This window comes from Pyrgilauda ruficollis, unplaced genomic scaffold (assembly GCF_017590135.1).
Source record: "Pyrgilauda ruficollis isolate IOZ18807 unplaced genomic scaffold, ASM1759013v1 scaffold6, whole genome shotgun sequence".
Lineage (NCBI taxonomy): Eukaryota > Metazoa > Chordata > Aves > Passeriformes > Passeridae > Pyrgilauda > Pyrgilauda ruficollis.
This window is the reverse complement of record NW_024527710.1, coordinates 3,294,854-3,320,110: the sequence shown is the minus strand read 5'-3', so window position 1 is coordinate 3,320,110 and position 25,257 is coordinate 3,294,854. Positions and strand designations below refer to the sequence as shown.

The 25,257-nt window shown below is 40.6% G+C and overlaps 1 protein-coding gene across 2 annotated transcripts in view; it reads right to left on the bottom strand.

Moving 5' to 3' along the window:
- The window catches only part of TGFBR3 (transforming growth factor beta receptor 3), a 115,104-nt gene that overhangs the window by 64,424 nt on the left and 25,423 nt on the right, over positions 1-25,257 (bottom strand). For both annotated transcript variants that reach the window (XM_041483125.1, XM_041483126.1), the window contains exon 3: positions 6,196-6,380. In XM_041483125.1, coding sequence (XP_041339059.1) covers positions 6,196-6,380 — 185 coding nt within the window. The remainder of the gene's footprint in view (positions 1-6,195; positions 6,381-25,257) is intronic.

Below are 25,257 nucleotides of genomic sequence, written 5' to 3'. Positions count from 1 at the left end.
AAAATGAGAGACCAGTTTACAGCTTCCAACACGACATTTTAAGCAGCAGTCAGCAAAACCCAAAACTGTGAGCAGTCAGAAAACTCACTGACGTTTTTCCTTCTGAACCCGTTAGTGTTCTGTGGTAGGCCTTGGCAGGGCTTCAGCCACCGCTCCACACAGCTCTCAACTGAGAACAGGGCTCACTTTCTGCACACAGCAAACAGGCCCGTTTCTAAAAACAGAAAATACTGAGGCTTTGCACAGCACTTTCCAAGTCATGAGATGTCACTGCTGCCTCTTTAAGGGCAGACACGCGTCAAGCCACGCTCCTGCAGGACATCAGGCTCTGTACAAACAGGCTCCTCTGGCCAACACAGGACTTCCTCTGGCAGTTCTGGTGGGCAGAACGCGAAAGGACTGCCAAATCCAGTGACCAGCAAATCCTGAGCTGGCTAAACACAACATGCAAAGACTGCAGTCCAGACAAACAAGACGAAAAAAGCCACATTAAAAAAGGTGGGATTTTACACAAGCACAGATGCCTCAAAGTGCTAACAAAAAGAAGAGGGGAAAGAGCATTGTAAAGGTTTTCAAACAACAAGCAAACTCCATTTCTTAAAAATATGGTAATGCCATGTTCATCATGAAGGCAATTCAGACATCAATGTCACTTTAATGTATCAGCTGCATGGGAGTTGCAGCTTTCAGCAGACACAGAGTTCTCTCAGACAGACACTGAATGACTACGATTTCTGTGGCGCATGCTGCCGCTATTTTTAAGGCTTTATAAGCTCTATAATGTACTTTTTTTTCTGATTCAGTCCAGTACTCCAGCTGGGCTCTTGGGCATGGCTGTGTGTAAAGGGAGTAAACAGCAGCCTGCGAAACCACCCTGGTGAGCCAATGGAGCTTCCACAAGCTGTGGGCAAGCTTTGGAAATAACCCAGGATCAAAGATGCATGTGATGAGGAACTCCTGCTTTCCAAGCATCAAATACAGGGTGTTCCTGGAGTACATTTGCCACAGCGTCACTCACAGCTTGACTCTGAGACCTCACTGGCACAGAGCACTGGTGGAAGCAGTAATTCATCTGGACTTCCCATTCTCAACCTTCTTATGTGGCACTCTTCCCTCACAAAACACCATGCAAAATGTTTACAATAAAAAGCAGTAGTCAACCTCAAATTTGACAGAGAGGCTTGCAGGTGGCCAAACTCATTTTCCATTGTTATTCCGTGTACCCAGGATGACTGATTATGTTGCCTCTGCACAACTTCATCAACCACACATCATCAAAGAACAAGGAGTAATGGGTGAAGTGATCTAATTGACCTTGATGGGCTCAGTATAATGGGAGAGATGGCCAGCTGAAGAGGCTGAAGGTTCAAAACCCCTGAACATACTTGCATTGAAACATGCAGGTCTGCTGCTATAGCTAGAGATTCACTACTGCTGCCAAGCTAAGGTGGTCAGAAAGCGAAGAGGCAAGAAAAGAAAAACACTGTTGCAAAGTTCAGAATTTGTCTGTACCTTGGCAGAGGCACAGTGCTTTGTTTTCTCTCTCAGAGCTTCTTTTTCTAAAGAAGCATCTATTTTTCTTCAAAGCAAAGGCCTTTGACCTACCAGAAGTACTAAAAATACCCACGTGCAGCACTGTGTACCTATTCAAACAAATGAAGAGGTAACAAAATCCTCACTACGTCCAGCTGTCAAGTAACAAACCTTGAATTCCCTTCCTGCCTGCTGTCAGCACATGACCTCCAGGCTCCCTGTGACCATGACTCTGGTGCTGCAGGTCAGCATGTTTTAAATATGCCCAGAAAGTGGCCCCTTTATCTGAGCTGAATCTCAAGGCTGTTCCTGATCTCTGGATGCCTGAGCATGAAACAAAACATTTTTCCCTGACATAGCCTTGGGTAAGGCTGTTGTAGTATTAAACTTCTGAAAACAGTTAAAACAAACACACTGGGAAATACAGTAAATATGTAGCATAATATGCAAAATGAACTAGGTTTTCACCACCTTTATCACCCAGATCTTGAAATCATAAAAACCAAAAACACTGTGACACAGAACAATTATTCTGAATTCAGGATCAGCCTAATATAATTAGCCTACTCCAGGAGCTAACAGCCATTTTAATATCATGTTTACTGTCAAAGGAAATTTTAAAGTTGTTATTATTAACTTTTTGCCAAGTAGCACTGACTAAACAGTGGGGGAAAAGGTCCATCAAATTATTACAGCCTCAGTGGTGTTACTCAAAATTATAAAAATTAAGACAAGTCCTCAGTTTTCCTGCCTTTATTTCATATAACACATGTTAAACATCTGTATCAGGCACAACATCTTAAAGTTTTTGAGGATGAGGATGTCAACGAAAACAATAGTGGATCCATTGCCAGGAACTCTGATTCCATGTATTCATATGTATTCAATCCTAAGTATTCACATGAGATTAACTTTATATGCCCCTCCTCTCTCCTGTTAACTATTTCAATTGTAACTCTGTGCTCGAAGCAGCTCAGGGAGATTCAACCAACAGGCATAAGAAAAGAATCCTCCATTAATTTAGGACTTGATAATATACCTAAAGAGTCATTTCCATCTTAAAAAAAAATTTTTATGCTCTTCTATACACATTCTTCTGGTGCAAATTTCTAGAGTTTCCAAGTGACTCTACAAACAATAACTTCCTCAGAACAAAAAGCTCCATGAGGAAGCAACTATCTCCTTTCTAAAAAGTGAGAAACTGAAGCAGTGAAGATAACCAAAGCCAAAGAGAAAGTTATTGTAAGAGTTCAGTAGTTCCTGGCATTCAGCTGAGACCCAGATCAGTACAGAAATGCACACACGCACTCACTTCCCCAGGAATATTTGATCAAATAAAACAAACAAAAAAGGCTTGCATTTTTCTTGCCAAGTTCAATATAAACACTTGAGGCTATTACATGCACCCGTATTCTATTTCCTATGATAAAGCATGGCCAAATATGAATTGTGATAAAAGACATTTCTAAGAAATATTTGAAAAATATTGGAACTTCGGGGGTTCTTACTTGAAGAAAGAAGACATTCCCAGTCTCAACATACAAGATTTCATCCCAATGGGATTAATGAATTAAAATACAAACAAATTCCTTGAAGATCATAAATGTGATAACATTTAGTGATGTGATCTTATATTTACCAGATTTCTGCCGTAACACAGAAGTGGTAAACTTCAGTTTAACAAAGACTGTTCAGAATACACGCTCCTATACATTTCCAGTCTGTCTTTTGTCTTCTTTTTCCCAGTTTATAGGGAAGGAAAAGCACTCAAATCTTACTAACCCTTACCGAAAAACCTGCCTGCATCACCCCTGCCACATGCCCTCCCCCTCATCAGCCACCTCTCCTATGCTTAAATTTGTGAACGTTTGTTGTCTGTATACTCTACATGAATGTCAAAGAGAGTTAAACTAATGCATACACATATGTTGCATCTTTATGAGAACCATGATAACTGCACGAGTACGTTTAATGCATGAACCCTCCAAGGAATTTGCTAGGGGAAGTTTACACTCCTCCCAGCAAGTAAGGAATGTGTAATTTAGCAGCATTCTAGCACAGTGCAGGTTAAAAATGAAACAACCCAACCTCCAAAGTAAGCCTTCACTTAAAAATTTTCAGATCTTGCAATTCCATATCATCAGAACTTCAGCCAACCTCTGAACAAATACGTGATTTATTTAAACATGCTTTCAATGTTGCTAAATCTAAGTAATGTGCTGTCAAACAAAATTACTGGTTTTATTTTGGAGTCTACTGGAAATACAACATGATAAACAAATCTCTACCTTTGCTATCAGCATTTGCAGGCAACAGGAAATACCTCAGCTGGTAAATCAAGCTCATGTAACTTAAGGTGATGGGTACATTCTACTTTTAGACAACGGACCACTTGGAGTTGGTTTCTACAATAATGGAAAAGATAACATTTGCTCTGCTTTGTTCTCCGAGTCTGATCCTGTAAGTAAAATCTGATCTTTCCAAGTTGTTTACACTCTTTTGCTCAGCAAAACCTTGTTGCCAGCAAACCTTGCTCCAGCTTCCTGTGCATTTGTAGAGCAGCCATCTCCAAGGGCCGTGACTGGAAGTTGCTCAGGAAATGGGAGAAGGAGGCTGCGGGTTTCAAATGCTGGGATCTATTCAGTGCCCTACACTTCAGAACACCCCCAAAGGACAGAGACAAGTCTGCTTAGGGCAAACTGCTTTCTTATCATAAGCACATTAGACGAGGCTCGAGCAGCCTCTTTCTGCTGGGCAGCAAGTATTTTTACTCAAAGCCAAGTACTTCATTCCGCCATTGTGTCACTCTGAGCAGGCAGCAGGGGCACAGCCTGCGTGCTCGTGCACTGGCTCACGCTGTGCGCGCACACAGCTGCGCAGAGCTCCGCGTCACGCCAGCGGCGCCAGCAGCGGCCCAGAGGGAAATTTGGATTTGGGCTTTTGCAAATGCACTTGAGTCATGCTGCTCTCTCAGGAGGCACAAGCTCCAGCTGCAGCCCATTTCATCCCTGCCCTGGGCACCCTTTAGTAACCAAGAAGTTACAAGCCCCCCAGTACCACAACCATGCGGGCACTCTCGTGCTCACTTTCAATAAAACTTGTGATTACCTTGTGAGATCTATTCATACCAAATATGCCTATGACTTAGCAATGGATTTAAATTTTTCTGGGAGAGAAGCACTGAAAAATCTACAGCAGAATTACATACAGCTATTTAGTTCTCATCGGAAACTATGCTCAAAAAACCCAAAACAACCAACCCCAACCAGCCCCCCCAAGCAAACAACCCACAAAACCCAGAGAAAACCAAAAAGCCCAATAATTTGGTCTTCATGTCCCGAGAACTGATCATACCTACACTTTTTTCAGTCATTCACAGTACACTTATCAGGCTAATAATCCAGTGCCTGGCATACTAAGAAAGGTTTAAAGAACACGAAAAGAAAAAAAAAATCCCAAAACAAACCCCCACCACCCCCTCCAAATATAAAAATATCTGTTCCTCATTCACAGTCCTACCAAAAAACCATAATTTTTCTATTCATCCCATGACAGTAGAAGATCTGGCAACTTTGATTAATGGAAGTCAATGAGATATCTACTAAAAAAAGGGTAAATCATTTCTCATCACAAACTAGACATTTAAGAACATATATATACTGAAAATGAACACAACAGCTGAAGTTTCATGGATGCACACAATACACATGGAGCTGAAGTCACCACAAACCCAACAAGGCTGATACTGAAGTCAGTGGAAAGACTAATTCTGGCCAAGAGTATCTGCCTTTATTTTAATCACTAAGAAAGAACTTTCAAGTGGAGTCTTTCAGCACAGATTTAGACCCTCTTTTCCTAGGTTTCTCCCTGTTAGAGAATCATCTTTGTTCTCTCTTTACAAATTCTCTAATTGTGTACCCGCATGTTGCTCCCACAGGACACAGTACTAAGGATTTGTGTGTGTAATACTGTAAAAATATGAACTAAAAGGCTCAGCTGTCATGGCATGCAATGTTTTCTTTGTACTTTGGCACTCTGTTTTGATGTGTTTTGAGAGTAAACAACAATATGGCACAAGTTCACAACTAAAATTTTATTCTGCTGTTGCTGTCAGAACAGCTGAAGTTTTTGCCAGTCCCTCCAAGTTCAGCACACATAAATGAGTAATTGGACTACCATAGTCAGCAACACTTTCTTTCTGTACAGCAGTCCCCCCTCAGTGAAGCATTAAGGCTGTATTACACTGGTAAAAGAATCTAAACTTCAGTGTTTGTTTATAGTGGTCATGGCAGGGATCCAAAGGTATTCATGTTAATTTACAACACATTTAGGTAAACGATCGGCTTTTGAAGACAGCCAATTCTGCAAAGGCCTGTGGGAGATCTAAATCTGTTTCTTATTTCCTTTGCCCACCCCCTACCTTTTTTAAGTATACTTTGTGGTTGTGAAAGATAATGAAGAGGGTGGCTAGGTATGGAAGCAGTTTATTCTTATGACATGTAAAGTGTAGGTGGACAGTCTCCATGCAAATTGTACATGGTTCTTTGTGGTACTTCGGTGACAATTCAGAAATAACTCTATGCAGCAAATTAACATATAATAATCCCATTTTCAGACATACTTATCACCAGGGATCTGGAGAAAAAGTAATTTCCCCTTTACCTCTCTTTCATGATGGCCAAGACCCTCCTTGGGGTTTCTGAGATTGAGGACGTGCACCTCTTGGGGCAGGCTCGTCGTGCCCCGGCTTGCACAGCCAGACAAGACTGTAAAGCTTTCCAATAAGGCATGGACTGGGTGTGAATTGTTAACGGGCAATAAGACACATTCCCTCTGAGGCACAGGACCTGCACAGAAAGACACAGACATGCATCACTGGGAGAAAGAAAAAGCAATACATTTTTTATACTTGTCAAATAACGATCGTCCTTTTGTTCAGAAAATCCATGGGAACACAAGCAGAAGCTTCATGTCCATTCTCCACAAAATTAAGACTTTCATTCCCATTGCACTTCTAAGTTGTCCTGAATATGCTCATTGGTTTGTTTCTCTCTGAAAGCCTAAATTTTCAACTATGAATTCCAGAACTGAAGGTATTCTTTACTAGAGATGAAAACAAAGAGAGGGGAAAAAAGTCTAACAAAAACCCACTAAACAAAACCAAAAATAAACAAAACAACCAAAAAATTTTAACCAAAACCAACCAACAGTCCCAACAAAACCTCCAAAAAAAACAAACAAGAAAACCCCCACCACCACCAGTGACAGTGGTCAGGGAAATTGGTTTGTTTTAGATGTTTATGTCAAACACTGTTATCTGCAACTGTAAATGCCATCACGTGTATATAACAATGAAAACTTAATATCTACCAGAAAGGTAATTATGTCAGGAAGGATTTGGGCGAGCTGGATTTGTTGCTTTTGAAGCAGTGCTGATTTATAGTGAACATCATTCAAATACCTAGTACAAAACAGCAGGCATCTGTCACATGATAAAATGAAATGTTTGTTTACTGAGTCTATTTTGTGTCTGACAGCAATTATCTGCACTGATAACAGTTATCTAGTCCAAAACAGAGTGTACGCCCTTTCAAATAATCAGCACAGCATGATGTAGTGCCATACTCTTATATAGTATGTGAGACTGTGTGATGTGATAGAGCAAGATAGCACAAAAGCAAAGCATACAGAGCAGTTTACATTTAAACTATATCCCAGGAAACTAAATCAAGACAAATATTTATGAAAAGCAGCCCTGCTTTTCCAAAATGGCTCAAGCCCACCCCTAACAGTAACAGATACATGTATGTTTTTGATTCAGAAGGTCGCAGGAGAACGTAATTGATTTAACCCCTAATTTGCACCAAAGTCACTCAGATAAGAATTAGACTCGCATGAACCAGTCAGTTCAGAGGCTGCCAGGCATAAAAGAGAAATACAAGGCAGAAGCATAATTTTTTTTCCAAGTTGTGCACATATGCAATTGAAGTAAAATGCTTCCTTTGAAGGAAGTTCAAAATAAAGAAAATCCTCAACTGATTAAATGGAAGAGTTCTATCTGGTTTTGTCAAGTCTAAAGCCAGCTATTGTAGCACTAGAGATCATCTGACACTGGTGTACACTTATGTTTAATTATATTAGCACTGACCTACACTTTGCTGGTTAAAACCATGGTTCTTTCAAAATACAGTTTGCAGATGGCCATTTACTCACAAGTCGAGTCTGTCTTAAACCAGACTATCGGGAAAAAGCAAAGCCCTTGAGCACAGGGAGATTTCTGCAGTGCCTCGGGCCACAAAGAGGCCGTTCCTGAAACCCACCAGTGCGTAGTGCATATCCTATGAGCTCCCACAGAGCAGGAATATTTGTAAAGGCAATGCTCAAGGCATAAATTACTCATGCATGTGCTTGGGGTACAGAGGATAAACAAACTTTCTTCTCCCTAAATGAGGAGCTTGGCAGTAGCACTGACCAAGTAGCACTGACTGGAGGTTTTCTGGTTTTTATTTAACTCCTTTTAAAGAAGACACATACAAAATGCAACCGGTCCAAGCAATGATACGATTCAGTTGAAGAAAAAAAAAATATTAAAAAGTTGCCCTTTGTAACAGCTGAAGAAATATTGAGGATTTGTAACGATAACAAAGCCAGCAGAGAGGCTGCATTTTCCTGATGTATAAGAGCAGATCAGAGAACCTACTGATAAATTAGCCCAGCCGCTGATGTGTAAGTCCTACAGCACACCATGTTACACAACCTGCACAAAACACTTCTCTAAACTCCACAAGCATTTCTTGAGCTGGGAAGGAAAGGGGCACTTGTTCATTGAATTGTTTCTGGTCAGCCAGAACGGAATTGATGGTTAAGATGTTTCAATCAGAACACACACTCACCCACAAAGAACAAGGCGCAAGACTGAACAAAACCAGAAATGGAGCTGCTGATAAAAAATGTGCATTTTACTTAGCAAAGGTTGAGGAGAAAAAGCAAATACCTCCCTTGTGATCTCCTTGCGAACACCTATTCCCATGCAGGACATGTGCCAATCCTCCCCTCCAGCCTTCATCTGGTACTTACTCTGAACAAATTTAATACATTAGAGTAAAAGAGATCTGGATTTTCCCCTCACATCCTACAAGGGGAAGGTGATTGTGACTTGTTTCGCTCAGGCTGTAAATGCCTCCTTTTCTGGCACCTCAAATGCACATTAAGAAATCCCTCCGTTCTGCTCAACATGCAAGATGGAAACAGTCCCGGAGGGAGCAGAAGTTCACATCCTGGATGACTGTGTGCAGCTGAGCTTATCTGCACAGGGACGGGCAGAATGAGGCATGCCTGCTCTGCCTGTGCTCCACCCTGGCTGGACAGGGGCCAGATCTCCAGCAGAAATTCCGTCACTTCGCTGGCAGCAAGCCCACGTGCTGTGCCACTCCTGAGCAGGGCTTACTGGTGTAGGGCCACTCTTCCAGCAGTGCAGCTGCACAGCACCTGCCTGCACACCTTGGCAGCCTGGGACATGTCCCCTCTGTCAGATCTGTTTGGAGGGAAGGGGTGCACAAAGCTGCTCTAAGCCGCACAGTCCAAGAAACCAATGCTTTGGGGAAATTACTGCATTTGATAGAACTGCTTTCAGCCAGCCTTGTAAGAGAAAGGGATATAGCCCTGGAAATCTGAACCAACAACTGGACTACCTGGAGGATGCTCCACTGCAATCAGACCACACGTGCTGTGAGACTGCCCACATGCAAGGCATGCTGTGGGGGGGTAAATAACTGAGAGGTTGCTCCTGCTGTCTAATTTTTGCCAAGTTTCACACAAGTGCCTGAGTAGGTGTGTCCTGGGCCCATACTGCCCTTCCCAGCAACTCAAGACTCTCACTATCACCGTTTCTCTTACACTGGCAATACCAAATCATAATCCTCATACCTGCCCAACCACTAACCCAGCTGTAGTGCCATGCCCACATACACTGGCATGCCTGCAGGCAGCAGCAAGTGAAAGGAAAAATTATTTCTAGATCACAAAGTCCACTGAATGCTCAGCCTGTAAATGGCAAAAGGCAGCTCATCTGCCACCTCCTCTGCATTTATGCCGTACTTTAGTCTGTTCTTATACTGCATGCACCATAGCAATGCTGGAGCTATTGGCTCAACATTCATAAACTGCATTTCTTTCCAGCCCTTCCTACTGCACCTGCACATGTGCCCCATTCAAAGGTGGATGCTGCTACAAGGCACTGTCACACTACAGTGGGGGTGGCAAGAGCTCTCTTCTACCCAAATTAGCAACTTTTGGCTCCCTCACAGAACCTTCATCTTCCTTCCTTCCTGCCACTTTTCTCTGACTAGAAAGCCAGCTACCTCCTCTATGTAGTTTAAATCCTACAAAATGCATATTACCACTCTGAAAAAGAAATCAAAACAAAGTCCTCCCTAGAATTCTACTAATCTGATTGTTTATCACCTCCACACCACTTACTTGAAAAGCCAACATGAAACCACAGCCTCATCCTACCTGGGCTTTACTGTTGCTCTGCCCTCCACAAACCCCACGATGAGCCTTTGCCAGTATCCCACTCCAGCCTCACACCCTGTTCCTGCCAACCTCACCTGCATCACCTGCCAAAATTCATTATCAATGTCCAATTAAAACATCAATATTACCTTATCAGCTCTAAATATGTACAGATATTCTCCTGCATCTCCATCCCAATCAAAGCACTTAAAGGGTCTAAGATACCTTCCAGTTTATCCATCCTAGTGCTGTCACAAGTGTTTAGTGCCTTCTCTGCTGAGAATTTAAGTGAGTGAACACACAGCCATCCTTGGGTTTTATTTAACTTTGGAGCATGTAACCACTTAATCTTGTTAGTGAATCCTGGCTCCTACCCCAATCAAATTTTTGTTGCTTAATACCTTTAGAGGATGGAAAGCAGATTAGGTTGTTTTATTTATAAGAACCAATTATTAGGTATATATTTTCCAATACAATGCTTATTGCAAATGCTTTGTGAATTCAGAATTCTAGACAATTGTTGAGTATGGAATTATTTTTCACTTCCAATTAATATGTTAAAGGAAATCAGTGCAGACCCAACCTTGTTTGATACTGTGTAGCTGTGTCCATCTGGAACATATTCAATCCAACTTCAACATTCTTGTTTCCCATATCATCCATGCTACTAATGAGTAACATGTGTTCTGCTGTAAGAAGGTAGCAGAAATGGGAGTAAGACTAAGGAGGATAACACAACAACCCAAGACCAACTCATAACTGTGATTGATTTTATTCCAATAGTAAAGGGCAATGTAGTTTCTGTTGTATTTCCATGGTGATTTCTGCAGTGTTGTCAGCTGAAAAGAGCGAGCAGCTCCCACAAATTGCATGAATCTGTGCTGGGAGCTCCACAGCACATTAGCATGGTTCCCATATGCCCCAACAGAGGGTACAAGCCACACCAATGGGATAGAACATTCATCAGAAGAAGGACAGCTTAACTGAAATTGATTTTTGAATGAGAGAATGACAATAATCTAGTCATTATGTATAAAAACAGAACTCATCACTTTATGTTGAAAGGCACATTAAGATGTGGAGGAGGCTAACTGAAGAAGATTTCAGTGTGCCTAAATGAGAGACTTTCACAAAAGTTCTTTTAGAGAAGGTTAATTTTAAGGGTATTCTCTTAACTCTCTTTGTGACAATGATGGCTTGAACAAACCTACTTTTGAATGACAACAGAGAGCAGAAATCATATGAATCTTGAACTAAAAAGCTTCACAGAGCACTTGAGCAAAACTCAGCAATAACTTTTTCCCTTGATATTCACCACTCATTTCTAAAGATAAAGTGCATGGGCAAAGGGCCACTGTTCTACATGGAGCAATTGTTGCCACCTACACAACCTTCTTCTCATAGAGAGTTTCTTACTGAAGGAAGTATTTATACCAAAAAATATACACAAGAGTTGAGGCAAATAAGAATTTACAGAGGGAAGTGGCAACTATCACTACCAGAGAAAATGTTAAGTCACTACTACTTATTCTGTATGGGTGGCTCTCTAACAGTAAATACTAAATTCCTTCCTGCACACACCTTCACAGAAGACCACCTGGAAAGCCAAATTCCTAGTAATTTGAATGTAGAGGATAATGGACAACCTCCACTATTAATATGAAGAGCAGCTTTCATTAAAGATAACCATGAAAAAAACAGTTTCACACTCATATGCAAGCACTTGAACAAGACATCAATGCTCAGGACCAGTTCATTCTGGCAAGCAGCCTTGAGAGATGGAAAAGACAAGATCAGATGGTTGGAAATATTACACAGCTTTGTGTCGAGAGACAACAGCATAGAGGAAACCTCAGTGTTTCTGCTCACTAACAGCAGAAGCACCTCCACAATGATCAGCAACCACAAGGAGCTGGGCTGTCCAATAGTACTGAGTAACATGATTCTCCTCTCTGAGTAAGTGTTACTGACGGAAGAAGGATGCAGTGTACAGAATATCAGACCTTCATACTGGCCAGGAGGAAGACTAAAGAAGATGACTGTCTAAAGCATTTTTTTTATTTGTATAAATAAACACATTTCCCTTCAGATCCTTAATTTTCAGGGAGTTCTTTTACTAAACTCCCTGAGTTCTTTAGTTTTTTCACAGTGGAGCTACTTTTGACTGAATCACCATTGGGATAAGGGTGAGAGGTTTAAAATTGCAAGGAGAAGATTCACAAACAAGGACTAATTTTGGCTATTTTGAAAAAAAACAAACCAATCCAACCAACCAAAACACCCCAGATATCAGACTCCACAGGTATCTATTTGAATTCAATGAGCTATAAAACTTCTACTGAGAAAAAATATATCCTGAAGAAATATCCAGTAGAGGTGGCAAGATTTGGTTGTAGAAGGAGTTAAAACACACAAGTCGTACTAACTAAAAACATGTGCTTTTGCAGAAACTCAGCAGTGGTTTCCTATTCCAGTGCATCAAGCTCACTAACCTCCAGTAACTCCATGACACCATCCCTGCACCTTTCCCCTTTCTTCAAGGAACAAAAAAAAAATTTAAAAAAAATCTGTGGAATTATGCATTAACCTACATTCTTCACCTTTACACTAACATCTGGTGCTAATGCTACATGCAATTAGACCCTTGCTCCATGTGCTGTCCATCCCCAACCATTATCCCCCAATTAATTCCTTTTCCACTATTATCAACTCTGCCCAGACTTATTCCATGTATGGACCAAACTATTCAGACATTTCAACACATTAGATTACACTTAATCTCCCATGTCTTTTGATCCTCTGTTTTCTGCAGTTTCTGTAGACATTTCTGTTATACATAGTAAAGTCTATCTAACATCATCTGCCGGCCCGCTGGGAATCATTCAGATTACATGCCCCATACCTTTTTAGTTGCTGTTTTGCTTGGTGCAAACTCCTGATGCTGGCTTTGCCTTCTAAGCAAAATAATTTTTTATGCCTCTCTGGTGGATGTGTTGCAAAACATCCACTTCCATGGCTACCAGCCACTGGTAAAAGCACAATGTTTATCTCTGTTTAGCAGAGATGATCTAATTTCAAGTGTTACCTGCATGGACCTCACAGTTTTTTTTATGTAGAAAAAAATTCAAATTACATTTTTAAATCAGAAATTCCTTCTTTCACTTGAAAAATAAGCTTATATTGATCTTTTTGTCCTTATCAGGACATAAAACTGATCCAAGTTTAATTGGAAAGGTTAACTCTCAAACAAAACTCAACTGCTGTAGTAATGTGCTGCTACTTAGAAAATATGAATTAAACCGAAATTATCCATTTAATGAAAAATTGGAAATGATAAAGTCATATGCCTTTGTTATACAGCAAAACTCTATTTCAATACCTAAGTAAGCAAGGCAAAGATAGAAAAGGCCAATCAGTTAATAATCTTGTTAAACAAAAGAAACTCTAGGTGTCTTATTTATACACATATTAAGCTAACTAAACAGAAAAGGCAATGAATGAAAAACCTGTTTGGTTTAACATCCGCTGAGCACAGTCTCAAGACATTGCTACCCATGAGGCATAATCTTAGAAAACAAACATCTGCACCTGGAAAACAAAGAAGTCTTTCAAAAGCAGATGTACTCTACCACAGAGCTACATTTTATGTAACCTCTGCTGTACTTCGTTCTGACCAGAAGGACTGTCAGAGCCCTACCTTCTCTTGAGGTTTGCTGCAAAACACTGCTTACAGGAACTCTTCCTAGTATTTTTCCATGCCTGAATGTGCAAACTCATCCACATATGCTCTTACTCTCTCTTCCCATTCCTTCTCCCAAGCCAATATTTGGAAAACATTTCCACTAACATAAGAGCATCTTTTTAATACCCATAAACAGAACAGCATGTATGCACTGACTTTCATTTAAACACATCCTGAAAGCACAATTTCTGGTTTCCATGTCAAAGAACTGAAAACAAAGCGGTCCACCAATGTTTCAAAAAGGACTGTTGAATTTTTCCCTTTGTTATCCTCAAGTAGTAAAAAACCCCAAGTTTCAAGCAGCTAGTCTAAAAATCAAATGCAGATTATTCTCTTGCACTAATCTTCTGCCCCATGAAGCACCCATAGTTTTTTAAACAGTGGTCAATGTTAGACTGAGGACTCCCCTGCTCCCCAGGCATGGCTGTATTTCAGAAATGCCTGACTCAAATCACAAACTTTTAACAAGACTGTAAAAGATACAAAAACTATCTGAGATAACAAGCAATACCTAAAAATGCAAAGAAACATCAAAGGCCTTAAAGCCTTAACAGAAGAAGCAAATTTAGCATTCAATTTTCATCACTGTTAATGGATGAAGTTGTCTTCAGCAAAGTGATTGTGCAGAGGAAGAAAAGAACAGACACAAACTATTTCTAACATTCCTTGTTCATTATTCCCAAAAACATTCCAACTTCATGTTATAAAAGTCTATTTTCCCTAGAGGTAGCCTATAAATTGTCTCAGATTTACCCCTCTTTACCACAGAAAGATAGGAAATTGCATGGAGACAATGAATGGAAGTGCACTTTTTATCAGAAAACAACAGGAAGCATTCCGCTTGGTTTACATGAGAGCGCTGTATTTGGGCCAAAAGAGAAAAAAACTGTATAAAAATTTAATGCCTGCTTAGAGCAAAAAACTCTAAACCAGGTTTCAGAACCAATTTATTTTTAATAAATCAGTATTGGAACTTGTCAAACCAGCCTAACCACGTTACTGCTTTTACTGTATTCCTAAAATTGGGTAAATTAAAGATGACAGAGAAGAAAATCACAGATTTCATAAAATCAGTTTCAGGAGGCAAAGAGAGAGAACCATACTTATTTTCAGGATCAGCCATACAACAATTCATCAAAGAGCATGCACAAAAACACACATGTAAACTTCAGCAATCTGTGCTTATCTAAGGAAACAAGTCTTCTGAGCCTCTTGCAGCAAAATGTTACCTATTTACATTGCAAATATATACTTCAGTTCTTTGCATACTCATGGGTATTCTTGAAAGTGGTGATACTAGTTCTAATGATTTTCAAACCAACAGAAAAAGTGCTGGATTCCCATCTCAGGCAGTATCAATAATATAGATTAAGGTACCAAAATATACAGTAATAGTAAGACTATAAAATACATAGACTGGGGGGGGGGCGGAGGGGGGGGAAGAGGTAAGATTTCTGGCATAGGTGGATTTTGTTGATTGTTTTGCCTTTTTTTTTTTTTTCATCTTTTCTTATCATAATGATTTAAAATATCCCATGGCAATTTTTCAGAATTGCAGGCAGCTGTCACATGCTTGATCCTTACTGACTTTCATTTGGAACTACATATGCAGCCATCTTTTGCTCAAAAATACACAGTGTCCAAGGGGCATTGGTTGTCCAAGGGCCACTACTATGCAATGAAGAGTTTATCTTATCTGGTGACTAATGAGAGCAACCCCAATGAGATCAGAGAGATTGAGAGGTGTCTTGTGTTTACTGGTTCAGGGGCATCCCAACCACAGAGCTGATAGCTACTCTTGCAATTTAGAAAATTTTCCAATTGCTTTTACTGAATCTATTAGACACTTCACAAGCATTCCTAAACAATTACAGTATCACACAATTCTACAAACCATTAACAGATTTTCCTTTAATTCATAACATTAGTATTATTTTTGATAGGTTATCCAAGCTTCAAAGTAAAAGCATAGCCAAAGTTTTCCTTCTATTTAATTTCTTTTATCTGGCCCAAGCTTCTTCCTTTTCTTCACACAGACACACTGAACTTACAGGAGTTCTGTTTGTACCCTTTTTTTCACCATCTCTATGAGCTCCTTTCCTTCTCAATAGTTGGTTTTCTTTCCAGTTCAGCCCCTATTATTCTATTTAACCATTCCTACCTAGTCCCCCTAAGCTTCATCAACACTTGGCATTCACTACACCTGCATACACAGGGCTCTTCTTTCAATAAGACGTCTTGCTTTTATCTGTCAATTCAATTATCAGCAAGTCATATTTTGGTCTTCAGAGAGAAACAATGAATTCTGGATGCTGGTGCATATGGATGCATGCACATCTGGAGAGTTAAGAGAGAAGTGATTTCCTTTCAAAAATATCTTTTTGACAGCCACAGAAATGCAGAGTACCAGATGGTACAGCTGTCAGCTCAACAGCAACTTCCTGCAATCATCTTCTGCTTTAACTTTGTCACTGGCCCAGGGCTGCATGGGAGCCTTGCCATTTGTGACTAGCCCATCAGAAGAACAGGCGAGCAGTAACTGCCTCTAATCCTTGGCCAGTACTGAAGCTTGTGCATTCTGCTTGCAACACCAGGCACTCAGTGAGAAGCAGCTACACAGGGTTTTTGGTCTGGGGTTTGGTTTTTCCTCCTCTTAGTTCTGCCTGTCAGAAACAGACATATAGGTGCTTCACTCAAGCATGAAACTTTATAAGCCTTCCCTTTGCTAATCTCAGTTTGCACGTCAGAAGCATCACTCCATACTAAAAAAGGGAACATCTGCTCAGTGCTGTGTGTCAGAAGATCTGATAAACACCACTGCTGGACGCAGGGCTGGAATGAGAGCAGCGGCATTGAAACACGTGATCCGCACGCTGCCAGCCACCCCAGGACATGCTGGGGCTGCTTTTCCCAGCTCCTCAGCTGCAAAGGGATTGAAAACCCTCATCAGTGGACAGCACCCTTCATAAAATAAAGAAACGTAGCTTTGTTACTCAGGCTTTCAGGTGCAGCAGTTGGCAACCACTTGCTTCATTCCCATCAAATGCAGTGGGGATCTCAGAAGCAGCAAAAGCCAAAAAGAAGGAGAAAAACTCGGGGAAAGATGGCTCCATAACTGAAAGCATACCAGCTTTTTCCTAATCAAAAATAACAAGATTACAAGTTCAATTGAAGGCTGAATTCCTGTACCTGACCCTTTAAAGATAAGTTCATTATCAGTAAATGTCTCACTGAACAAACCTTGAAAACTGATGTTCATCAAGTGCTCAAGCAAGACAAAACTTCCCTCCACAAAACAGTTTAAAGCTTCAGTCTTATCTTGAAAAATACAAAAAGAGATACTTTAAAAAAATCAACAAAGAAAAAAGGCTAAAACTACTGTACTCTTCCACAGTCCCCACTCAGTTAACCAAATGCTTCTTGCCCTCTCTCAGCTGTAGAATCAAAAAGGAAGTCAATCCTGGAATATGCCCTGCTACAGGTTCTCTCTTCAGACTTCTGAATATTTATTATACAGTTTGGTTTTAACTAGGAACGACTCTGCTCAACATTTTTCTAGGCTCTAAAGAAGACCAGGAAACACCATGTTGGCCCCAGTGCTGAGGAATGCCTCAAGCCAAGGCCGTTGTGGGCACCGTGACTTCACGCCTGGATATTGTTTGCAGCTTGCTCAGAAGCACCAGCCTGGCTGCAGGACAGGACCCAGGGCCCGGTGGCTGTTTGGCAGGTGACAAATGCTGTGCCTGGCACCCAGGGCATGGCTCTCAGCTTCACATAGACAGGGGGCCACATCAGCTGGGTGGAGATGGACCCAAATGAACAAGTCTGTGGGATGGCAGGTTTGACAGAGCTATACCTACATAGTTATTTCTACAGGTAATGAAAAATCAATAAAACCTAACATTGCAGGTTTATGAGACAGGATGAATCATCCAGCATCTACCCACAGCCAAACCCAGGGCATCTCAGTCTCTCCACCTTTCTTCTTCCCACCAACACTTTCCAGCTATCTTATGCCTCTTTTGATGCTGACCAAACCTGCCTTCCCTAGGAGCTGATTCAACTCACTAACATGACAGGAAAGTAACCCAGCAATAAAGAGACTAAGCATGATTCTGTTGGTCTTTGGTGCATTTGAGAGCAGGAAGGAAGGTTTGGGGAAGGCTGGCTGTCACCAAGGCCACTGGAATAACCCGCACCCCTGTCCCTACTATGGGCAGCAGGGAGCATTCAGATTTGATTGTGCTTGTGAAACCTCACTGACTCAATGTGAAAAGACCTTCCTAGAAAGAAATAATACTGTTGATTTTAGAAAATGTGCTGACTGTTTAGGTGCGTTTCCTTTTGGTCCATGATAAGCACAATAGTGACACAAACTATCACTTTCAAAAGCTCCTCGTGCATTTTCACTTTGAATAAATATTTCCATGGTGGAGAACACAAATAGTCACAGCTTAACAACTGCTCTGATTACTAAAAAGACATCATGCAACACCTCACTACACTCTATGTACATGCATATTTTTATGTGTAAATATTTATGTATACACATACATGTTCTCCATAGCTACCTCATCTAGATGCTGACAAAACATTCAGGGAAAGTGAGATCAATCAAACTTTAGTCATGTAAAGGTATTTGTTTCACTTTTGAAGAGCATGTAAGACACTGTTGTTTTTTAACATAAAAGCTTTTCCTGAAGGAATTTAATTTAATTTCCTCAGCACTACTAATGTCACCATTTACAATGACAGGACATTGCAGTCATGACACAGGGTCTCTTAAAATTGCTTTCCTAATCAGTGTTCATGTAAGCCCACTCTTAACACCTCATATGGAATGCAAAACTGGAGCTACCCCCTTTGTAAGGGGTAACCACACTGCACTTCTGCACTCCCCTTGCTTTCTCATCTCTGCTTCCTGTGTTAATCTCCTGGAAACTACATTTACAGCTGCAAAGAATCACCTTAGATGTAGCAGTATTAGACCTGATGTGGGAGAAGTCTGAACCAGTTTAATAATTTATTAAGTGCATACATACAATGTAATTTCAATTCATTAACATATTTAGGACCTCATGGCATAGTCCTTTGGATACCGTGAATTTATTTACTATTGTCGAATTAACATACAGAATCGATTTTCAGACAGAACCATTTTTCAAGGAGAATGAAGGAGCCATACAAAGCTTTTACCAGCTCAGCTCTCAGTCCAAGTTAGACTTGTCTCTAGCTTTCAGGTGGGGTAGAAGAGTGAGGGTAGAAATGCTATTAAAAATAACATTTTAATAAAAAGATGAAAAAGAGGATCAAGAAGTTTTGTTTACTGTTCTGATTAAACAGATTCTGAGTAAACAGAGTCTAGTTTAGAGATTCTCATCATTTCAGGTTGCTGCTATAACATCTTCTTATGCAACAAGCTGTATGTATACAAGATGTTACAGATTTGAAAACTGCTGGAGACAACTTCTCTATGCATTCACCTTGCAAGATCACTGTTCTATCCAAAGACCTGATATAACTTAACCATACCACACAGAGCCTCACCTACATAACTAATGAAACTGGGTGATTTGCTAAAACATGTTTCTCCCAGTATGTCCTGGGAGAAATTTGTGGCCTCAGAAATCCCTATTTTGAACAGTTACACAAAAAGACTGACCGGAAGCAACAAAAACAATACCTGAATTTTAACAAGTTCAGTGCTTACACCACATTCTAAACAGAACCTGTTTTCAAAGTGTGATGTTACATCTTAAACTCAGCTGTTACTCTAATACTGACATGTGAAAAGCAACCAACCCACCTTCCACTGGACCACAGGCCGTTACACCACAGCTCAGTGTTACCATCATCACCGTGAAGTTACCCTGAAGTAAGATTGCTTAAACCAGAAATTCCAGGTGCATAAACTTAGACAAATATTTTTCAGGGTATTTTCAAGAAGTTAAGGATCTGAGACTTTTGAAATGCTTGGCCCCAGTTTCCTAAAAACATAACTATCATTTAAAGTGCAACTTAGCACTTGAGATAAATGGTTTGCACTAACATGGCTCCATTGCTATATTTTCCCCTTTTATAACCTGTTAACATTATTACCATTAATTTATGGGGCAAAAGAAATTCAGCAGCTGAGAAAATGAGCTTGTCCTTAGGCAAATAATTTGGTGGCTTTTAAATGAGACTTCAAATTAACCCTTTTTAGCTAACACAGCAGGTTCTCTTTGAATGTTTTATATGAAATACACCCCTTAAAGGTTGTTCACATTTTCCTTAAAAAAAAAAAAAATAAAGAGGCATATTGCAAAACACACTTAATGGAGGAGAAACTGATGGTGGGAGTATGCAATCAAACAACACCTGGCCAGAGTGCCAGAGTACAGCATATGCTCCATGCCCTGCCTGATCTTCCAACCCCCTGAACCCAGCAGTCCAGCCCTGAAACACAGTAACAGCCATACAAGGGAAACAACAGAGTGTTGCAGACTTAAATGGAATTACAACCTCAGAATTATATAAGGAAAACTGGGACTGGAAAGATTATTTTGTATCAATTGCCAGGAAAAAGGATGCATGCTCCCTCCTCTTGGAATCACAGAATGACAGAATGGTTTAGGTTGGAAGGAACCTAAAGATCATCTGGTTCCAACGCCCCTGCCATGGGCAGACACATCTCCCACTACTCCAGATTGCTCAAAGCCCCATCCAACCAGGCCTTGAAAACTGCCAGGGATAGGGCATCCACAACTTCCTTGGGCAACCTGCCCCAGTATCTCACCACCCCCACACTAAAGAATCTCCTCCATATACGCAACCTAAACTTCTCCTCTTTCAGTTTGAGCCATTACTCCTTGTTCTGTCACTATACTTCCTGAATGAAGAGTCCCTCTGTGCCTTTCTTGTAGACCCCCTTCAGATACTCTCAGGCCTCCATGCAACCTTCTCTTCTCCAGGCTGAACAGCCCCAACTTTCTCAGCTATTCTTCAGAGGGAAGGTGTTCTAGTCCCCTTATCAACTACGTGGCCTCCTCTGGACTTGCTGATGTCTGCAGCATGTCAATGTCCCTCTGGGTGGCATTCCTTCCCTCCAGTATGTCAGCTCAGTGCCATCAGTGAAGTGGCTGAGGGTGCTCTTTTCCAGGCACTGCATCCTACCAGTCCTTTCCATACAGGCTGTGAGACTTCCCCAGCTGAAGCCAGCCAAAGGCATTTACAGGTAAGGTGGAAGATCTGATGCCTCCTCCTTCCTGCCATCCCCCATGTACCTCCGATAACCATGAACATATACAACACAGATTGGATACCAGAAATTAAGTTATTGCCTTCCTTTCCTCAACAGCCTGTACCTTCTACTTTTTCTTTTCACAGCTTCCCATTTCTTTTCTCAGCCAAACCTCATCTTCCTTCCTTCAGTCTCTACAGGAAAAGCGACCACAAACTTACTGGTTCACAGCACTATCTTGAATATGCATCAGGGTGTACAAGAGCACTTTAACTAGTCATTGTTTCCTATCTTTTTTCATTAGAACCTCTTTGGGGTTGCATCGCTTGGGCCTTTGCAATCTGCTCTGCTGGACTCCTAAAGCATCCAAGCTTGACTATTCCTGTCTGTATAAACGTTTTGTGTTACTAGGTCATCACAGCAGAAGTCCATGTTGCAGGATGATAAAACACATCATGCTTGTAAACACACAAGTGTTATATGGTTGACCAGATACTGTCCACTGTGTGCAATCACAGTGACACCCACCCTGTGAACCTTGTATGGAGACAATTATAGGTGCATGAAAAAAAGAAGCATATGCACCAAAAAAGTTTATAAAAACAGGAGTGCTGGTCTCCAAATAATGAAAGAGCATTACCACCAGAAAACTATGTAGATTTTTTCAGTGACAGTTTGTTGATTTTTGGGTTTTTTTTATAAATTTATTTAAATTTAATTAAATACTACTTGTGTTTGTGGTGAGCTTTTCAATAAAAAGTGACTTTCCTGGTAGGCATCCTGTAGCTATGCTATAGCCTTCAAATCAAGAAACTTTTGTCTTTTAGGGGTTATTCTTTCAATGTAAAATGGAATTTCAGGTCCCTTCTTGTGCCTAGGTGCAGCAGCATTCCAAAAGAAATATATAAGCAATAATATAACATTAAAGAACAGTTTTTTACGTTAGAAATTATTTGCAAGTAAAAATGAATTTTATACTTACCCAGTTTTTTATTAAAAGCTAATTTGGGGGTTAGGTGAGCATTTCAATATTTCGTTCCCCCTCCTAAACTCAGAGGTTCTGTGGAATTCTTTTTAAATCTTGGGTTTGGGTAGTCTGCCCTATTAAAACAAAGAAAGTCTAAAGAGCATTACCCATACAAACAGCTGAAGGTCACTATCCAACCTTGCTCATTATATGGTCTAATTCAGTAATGTGTTTTCTTCCTGGATGTGATAATTAGCTTTCTGTTTCTTTGTTTCTAACAAAAACGTGGAGATACTGGAATCTTTTAAGGAAACAGTGAATCATTTTGGAAGGCTGTGTGCAATAAGAGTCAAAGTTATGACCCTTCCTAGTTCTTACAATTTCATGACCTCCACTTCCCAAAGCAATCTGCTCTTGGATCCCTGCTTTTAGGAAAACAGCTCCTAAAAAAGTACAAGTACCAATAAACTGAAATTTTCTGGTGAGAAACATCTCAATATGCACACTCAGAAAATGAAAATTCATTCTAAATAAGCCACAAAATCCACAGAGAGACTATGTGTTTCCCTTTCCATAGAGGATTGAAATCATAGTAATATATGCACAGCTTAATCAAGTTAGGGCCAGTATGTACACTGTAACACAGCCAAGTCCTTAAATCATTACCTTAAACCCAGCATACATGCTGAAGACTTTAGCAGCACACGCTGCCTTCAACTCCCATTGAAATCTGTACATTCTTGCAGGGATGTTGGGGTTTTATTATTATCTCATAGGGTCAAGCTCTTAGTCCTTAATCAGGCAAGAATCCAGATGAGGTCCATGGGAGGTTTGCCAGAGAAAGGACTAAATGGAGAGTGAGAAAGGATGACTCTAAGCAAGTTGGGAGCAGATCTTTATACAGAGCAGAGCTTGCATATTGTATGTCTGATTCATAGGCAGTAATTTAGCTCATGCAGATGGCAGCCACATGTAAAAAGATTTGGCTGTATATATCCTATACTTGCACCTCATCCACACTGAAAAGAAAAAGGCCCATCAGCAGACAGGCATTAATTCCATTATTTAAAGTGTAAATTTTGACAGAGTAAGTCCAGTAACAAGATTTTCAAAACTGTTGAAGTAATACAAAGGGATATATATTTAATTGTAAAATAAAACACTAACTTGTATCCCTGAGGTTCTTTTCTGCCCACCAGAAATAAAATATACGCTACACCAAACCAAAATAATTCTCAATGAAAAACTAAAACTGCTCACTTCGGAAAGGTTTCTCAAAAGGCCATCTGCAACCTCAGAGTTCTGAAATGAATCACTCACTAATGTACCTCCTTCCGTTCCCCCTGAGCTAAAGTTCTGTTTAAGGAGTTTCTTACTAAATGCCACCGCTCACTCATCTCCTCGCTATCTGAGCAACAACTCACACTTCGCTCATTACAGCCCTTCTTCCCTGCCAGAATACCAAACTATTTTCTCCTCCTTGACTTCCTTTTGCTCCTTTCTTCCCTTATTAATATGCACGTGCCCATTGTGCTGTCCTACAGGATTTCTCCCCACATAGTTCTACAAGGGCAACTGAAGAAACACAGAGATGTGGTTCGACAAGAGTTAACCAATTCCACATTTTCTCAATGCACTGCCCAGCTGCTTGTTAGCTGTAACCAGAAGGAGCACGCACATTGGCAGTCAACTGCTAAACGCATTTTCAAAACTAATAAGAAGCTGAAAACAATTCAAGCTCTGGACATGATTACAGCGTATTCTCCCAGGCGAGCAGCAGATATAAAAGGAGAACTGAGATGGCCTCCATATGAAATCACAATCGCTCTTCTCCTCAAATAATCTTTTACTAACTTTTTTTTTTTTTTTTAAGGGAAGCTGGGGAAAGGATTTTGAACTCAGGAAATAAGTCATTTGTGCCCAGTGCTAACGTAGCCTTTATAAGGCATGCATCTTAGTATCATTGCCGCACAGAAAAAAGTCTCAGGGGACTTCAAAGCCGATTCAGGTTTCACAAAAATATAAAATGTTCACATGCACATCTGAAGCACTTCCCTTTCAGAGACCCCACAGGTGTAGAAATCCATCTCTCTGTATGGCAAAGGTTCAACTCCCATTTAAGGGCTTACACAAAGGAAGCATGAGCCCCCTTGACACTACAGGGAACACATGGGGGCCCGATAGCTGGCAATGGAGCGCAATTCCTTGTCTTCTCCAGTACAGGAAAATGCCTGTTGCTCCTTCTTCAACAAGCAAACAAACAAGGCTTCAGGGGGGAAAAATGCAGGTATATTCTGTAAAAACTAACCAGAAAACGCTAACCAAATGTTAAAGTGCAAGATCACAGAAGGTTTCTTAGCCCCTGACAGAACTGTAAGCAGAGACCCAGTGAGCAGGATGGCTTTTTGCTTCCTACAAAAAGAACAACCAACACCTCAGCCCTACATCTGGGGTAAGCAGTGAGAAACCCTTCAGTGAGCCTTTCAAAGTGACTCGGCAACACTTAGAACAGCACTATTTGTTTTCAAGTACAATCAGTAAAGGATAGTGTTATTCAGAAAACAGTCACAATATCCTGGAACTTACTAGATGCAAAATAACTTTGCAGTGCAGTCAGCAGTCTGAGGGGCCTCATACACGATTTGCAAGCTTTCAAACAGTCCCCCAGAAAGGTGGAGGAATGAGTAATCTCTCTTCCTGCTAAACATTCAAAGTGCACATAAAAGCTATCATTGAGTCAGCACTTGGTGATGGCAATTCATCTGGTTTGCTGGAATTTTTAACAGCTTGAAAGTGGCCATTGCTATGCATATTACATGGCCTTTTTTTTTTTAATTACTACTATTGTTTTTGTAGAAGAAAATACCACGTAAGCAACACATTTCAGCATATTTGTAATTAGGAGCTAATATCAGGCTTTGATTTTGGGGAAAAAAACAAGAGCTAGGGACTGAAACAACTTAGACGTAAAACAAGTGGCATCTTAATACAAACAAAAAAACAAGCAGACAGACTAATGCAGGGCCCAGTTAAACTATATGGTTGGGGAGAGTTTAACAAGGTCAAATGGTTGAGGCTTTCACTTGCTTACATTGTAGCATAACACACTGACTGTGAAGGGTTCCATAGCTCAAGAGTCCAGAGGAGGACTGTTGCCTCTCATTTATTGAATAGTCTTCATAGGAGAAGCACAGAAGTTTCAACATTGCATTGTATAGCAGCATATTTCCTTCTTGTAATGTATTACATATCACTGTGGGAAACTAGATGGCAAACCCT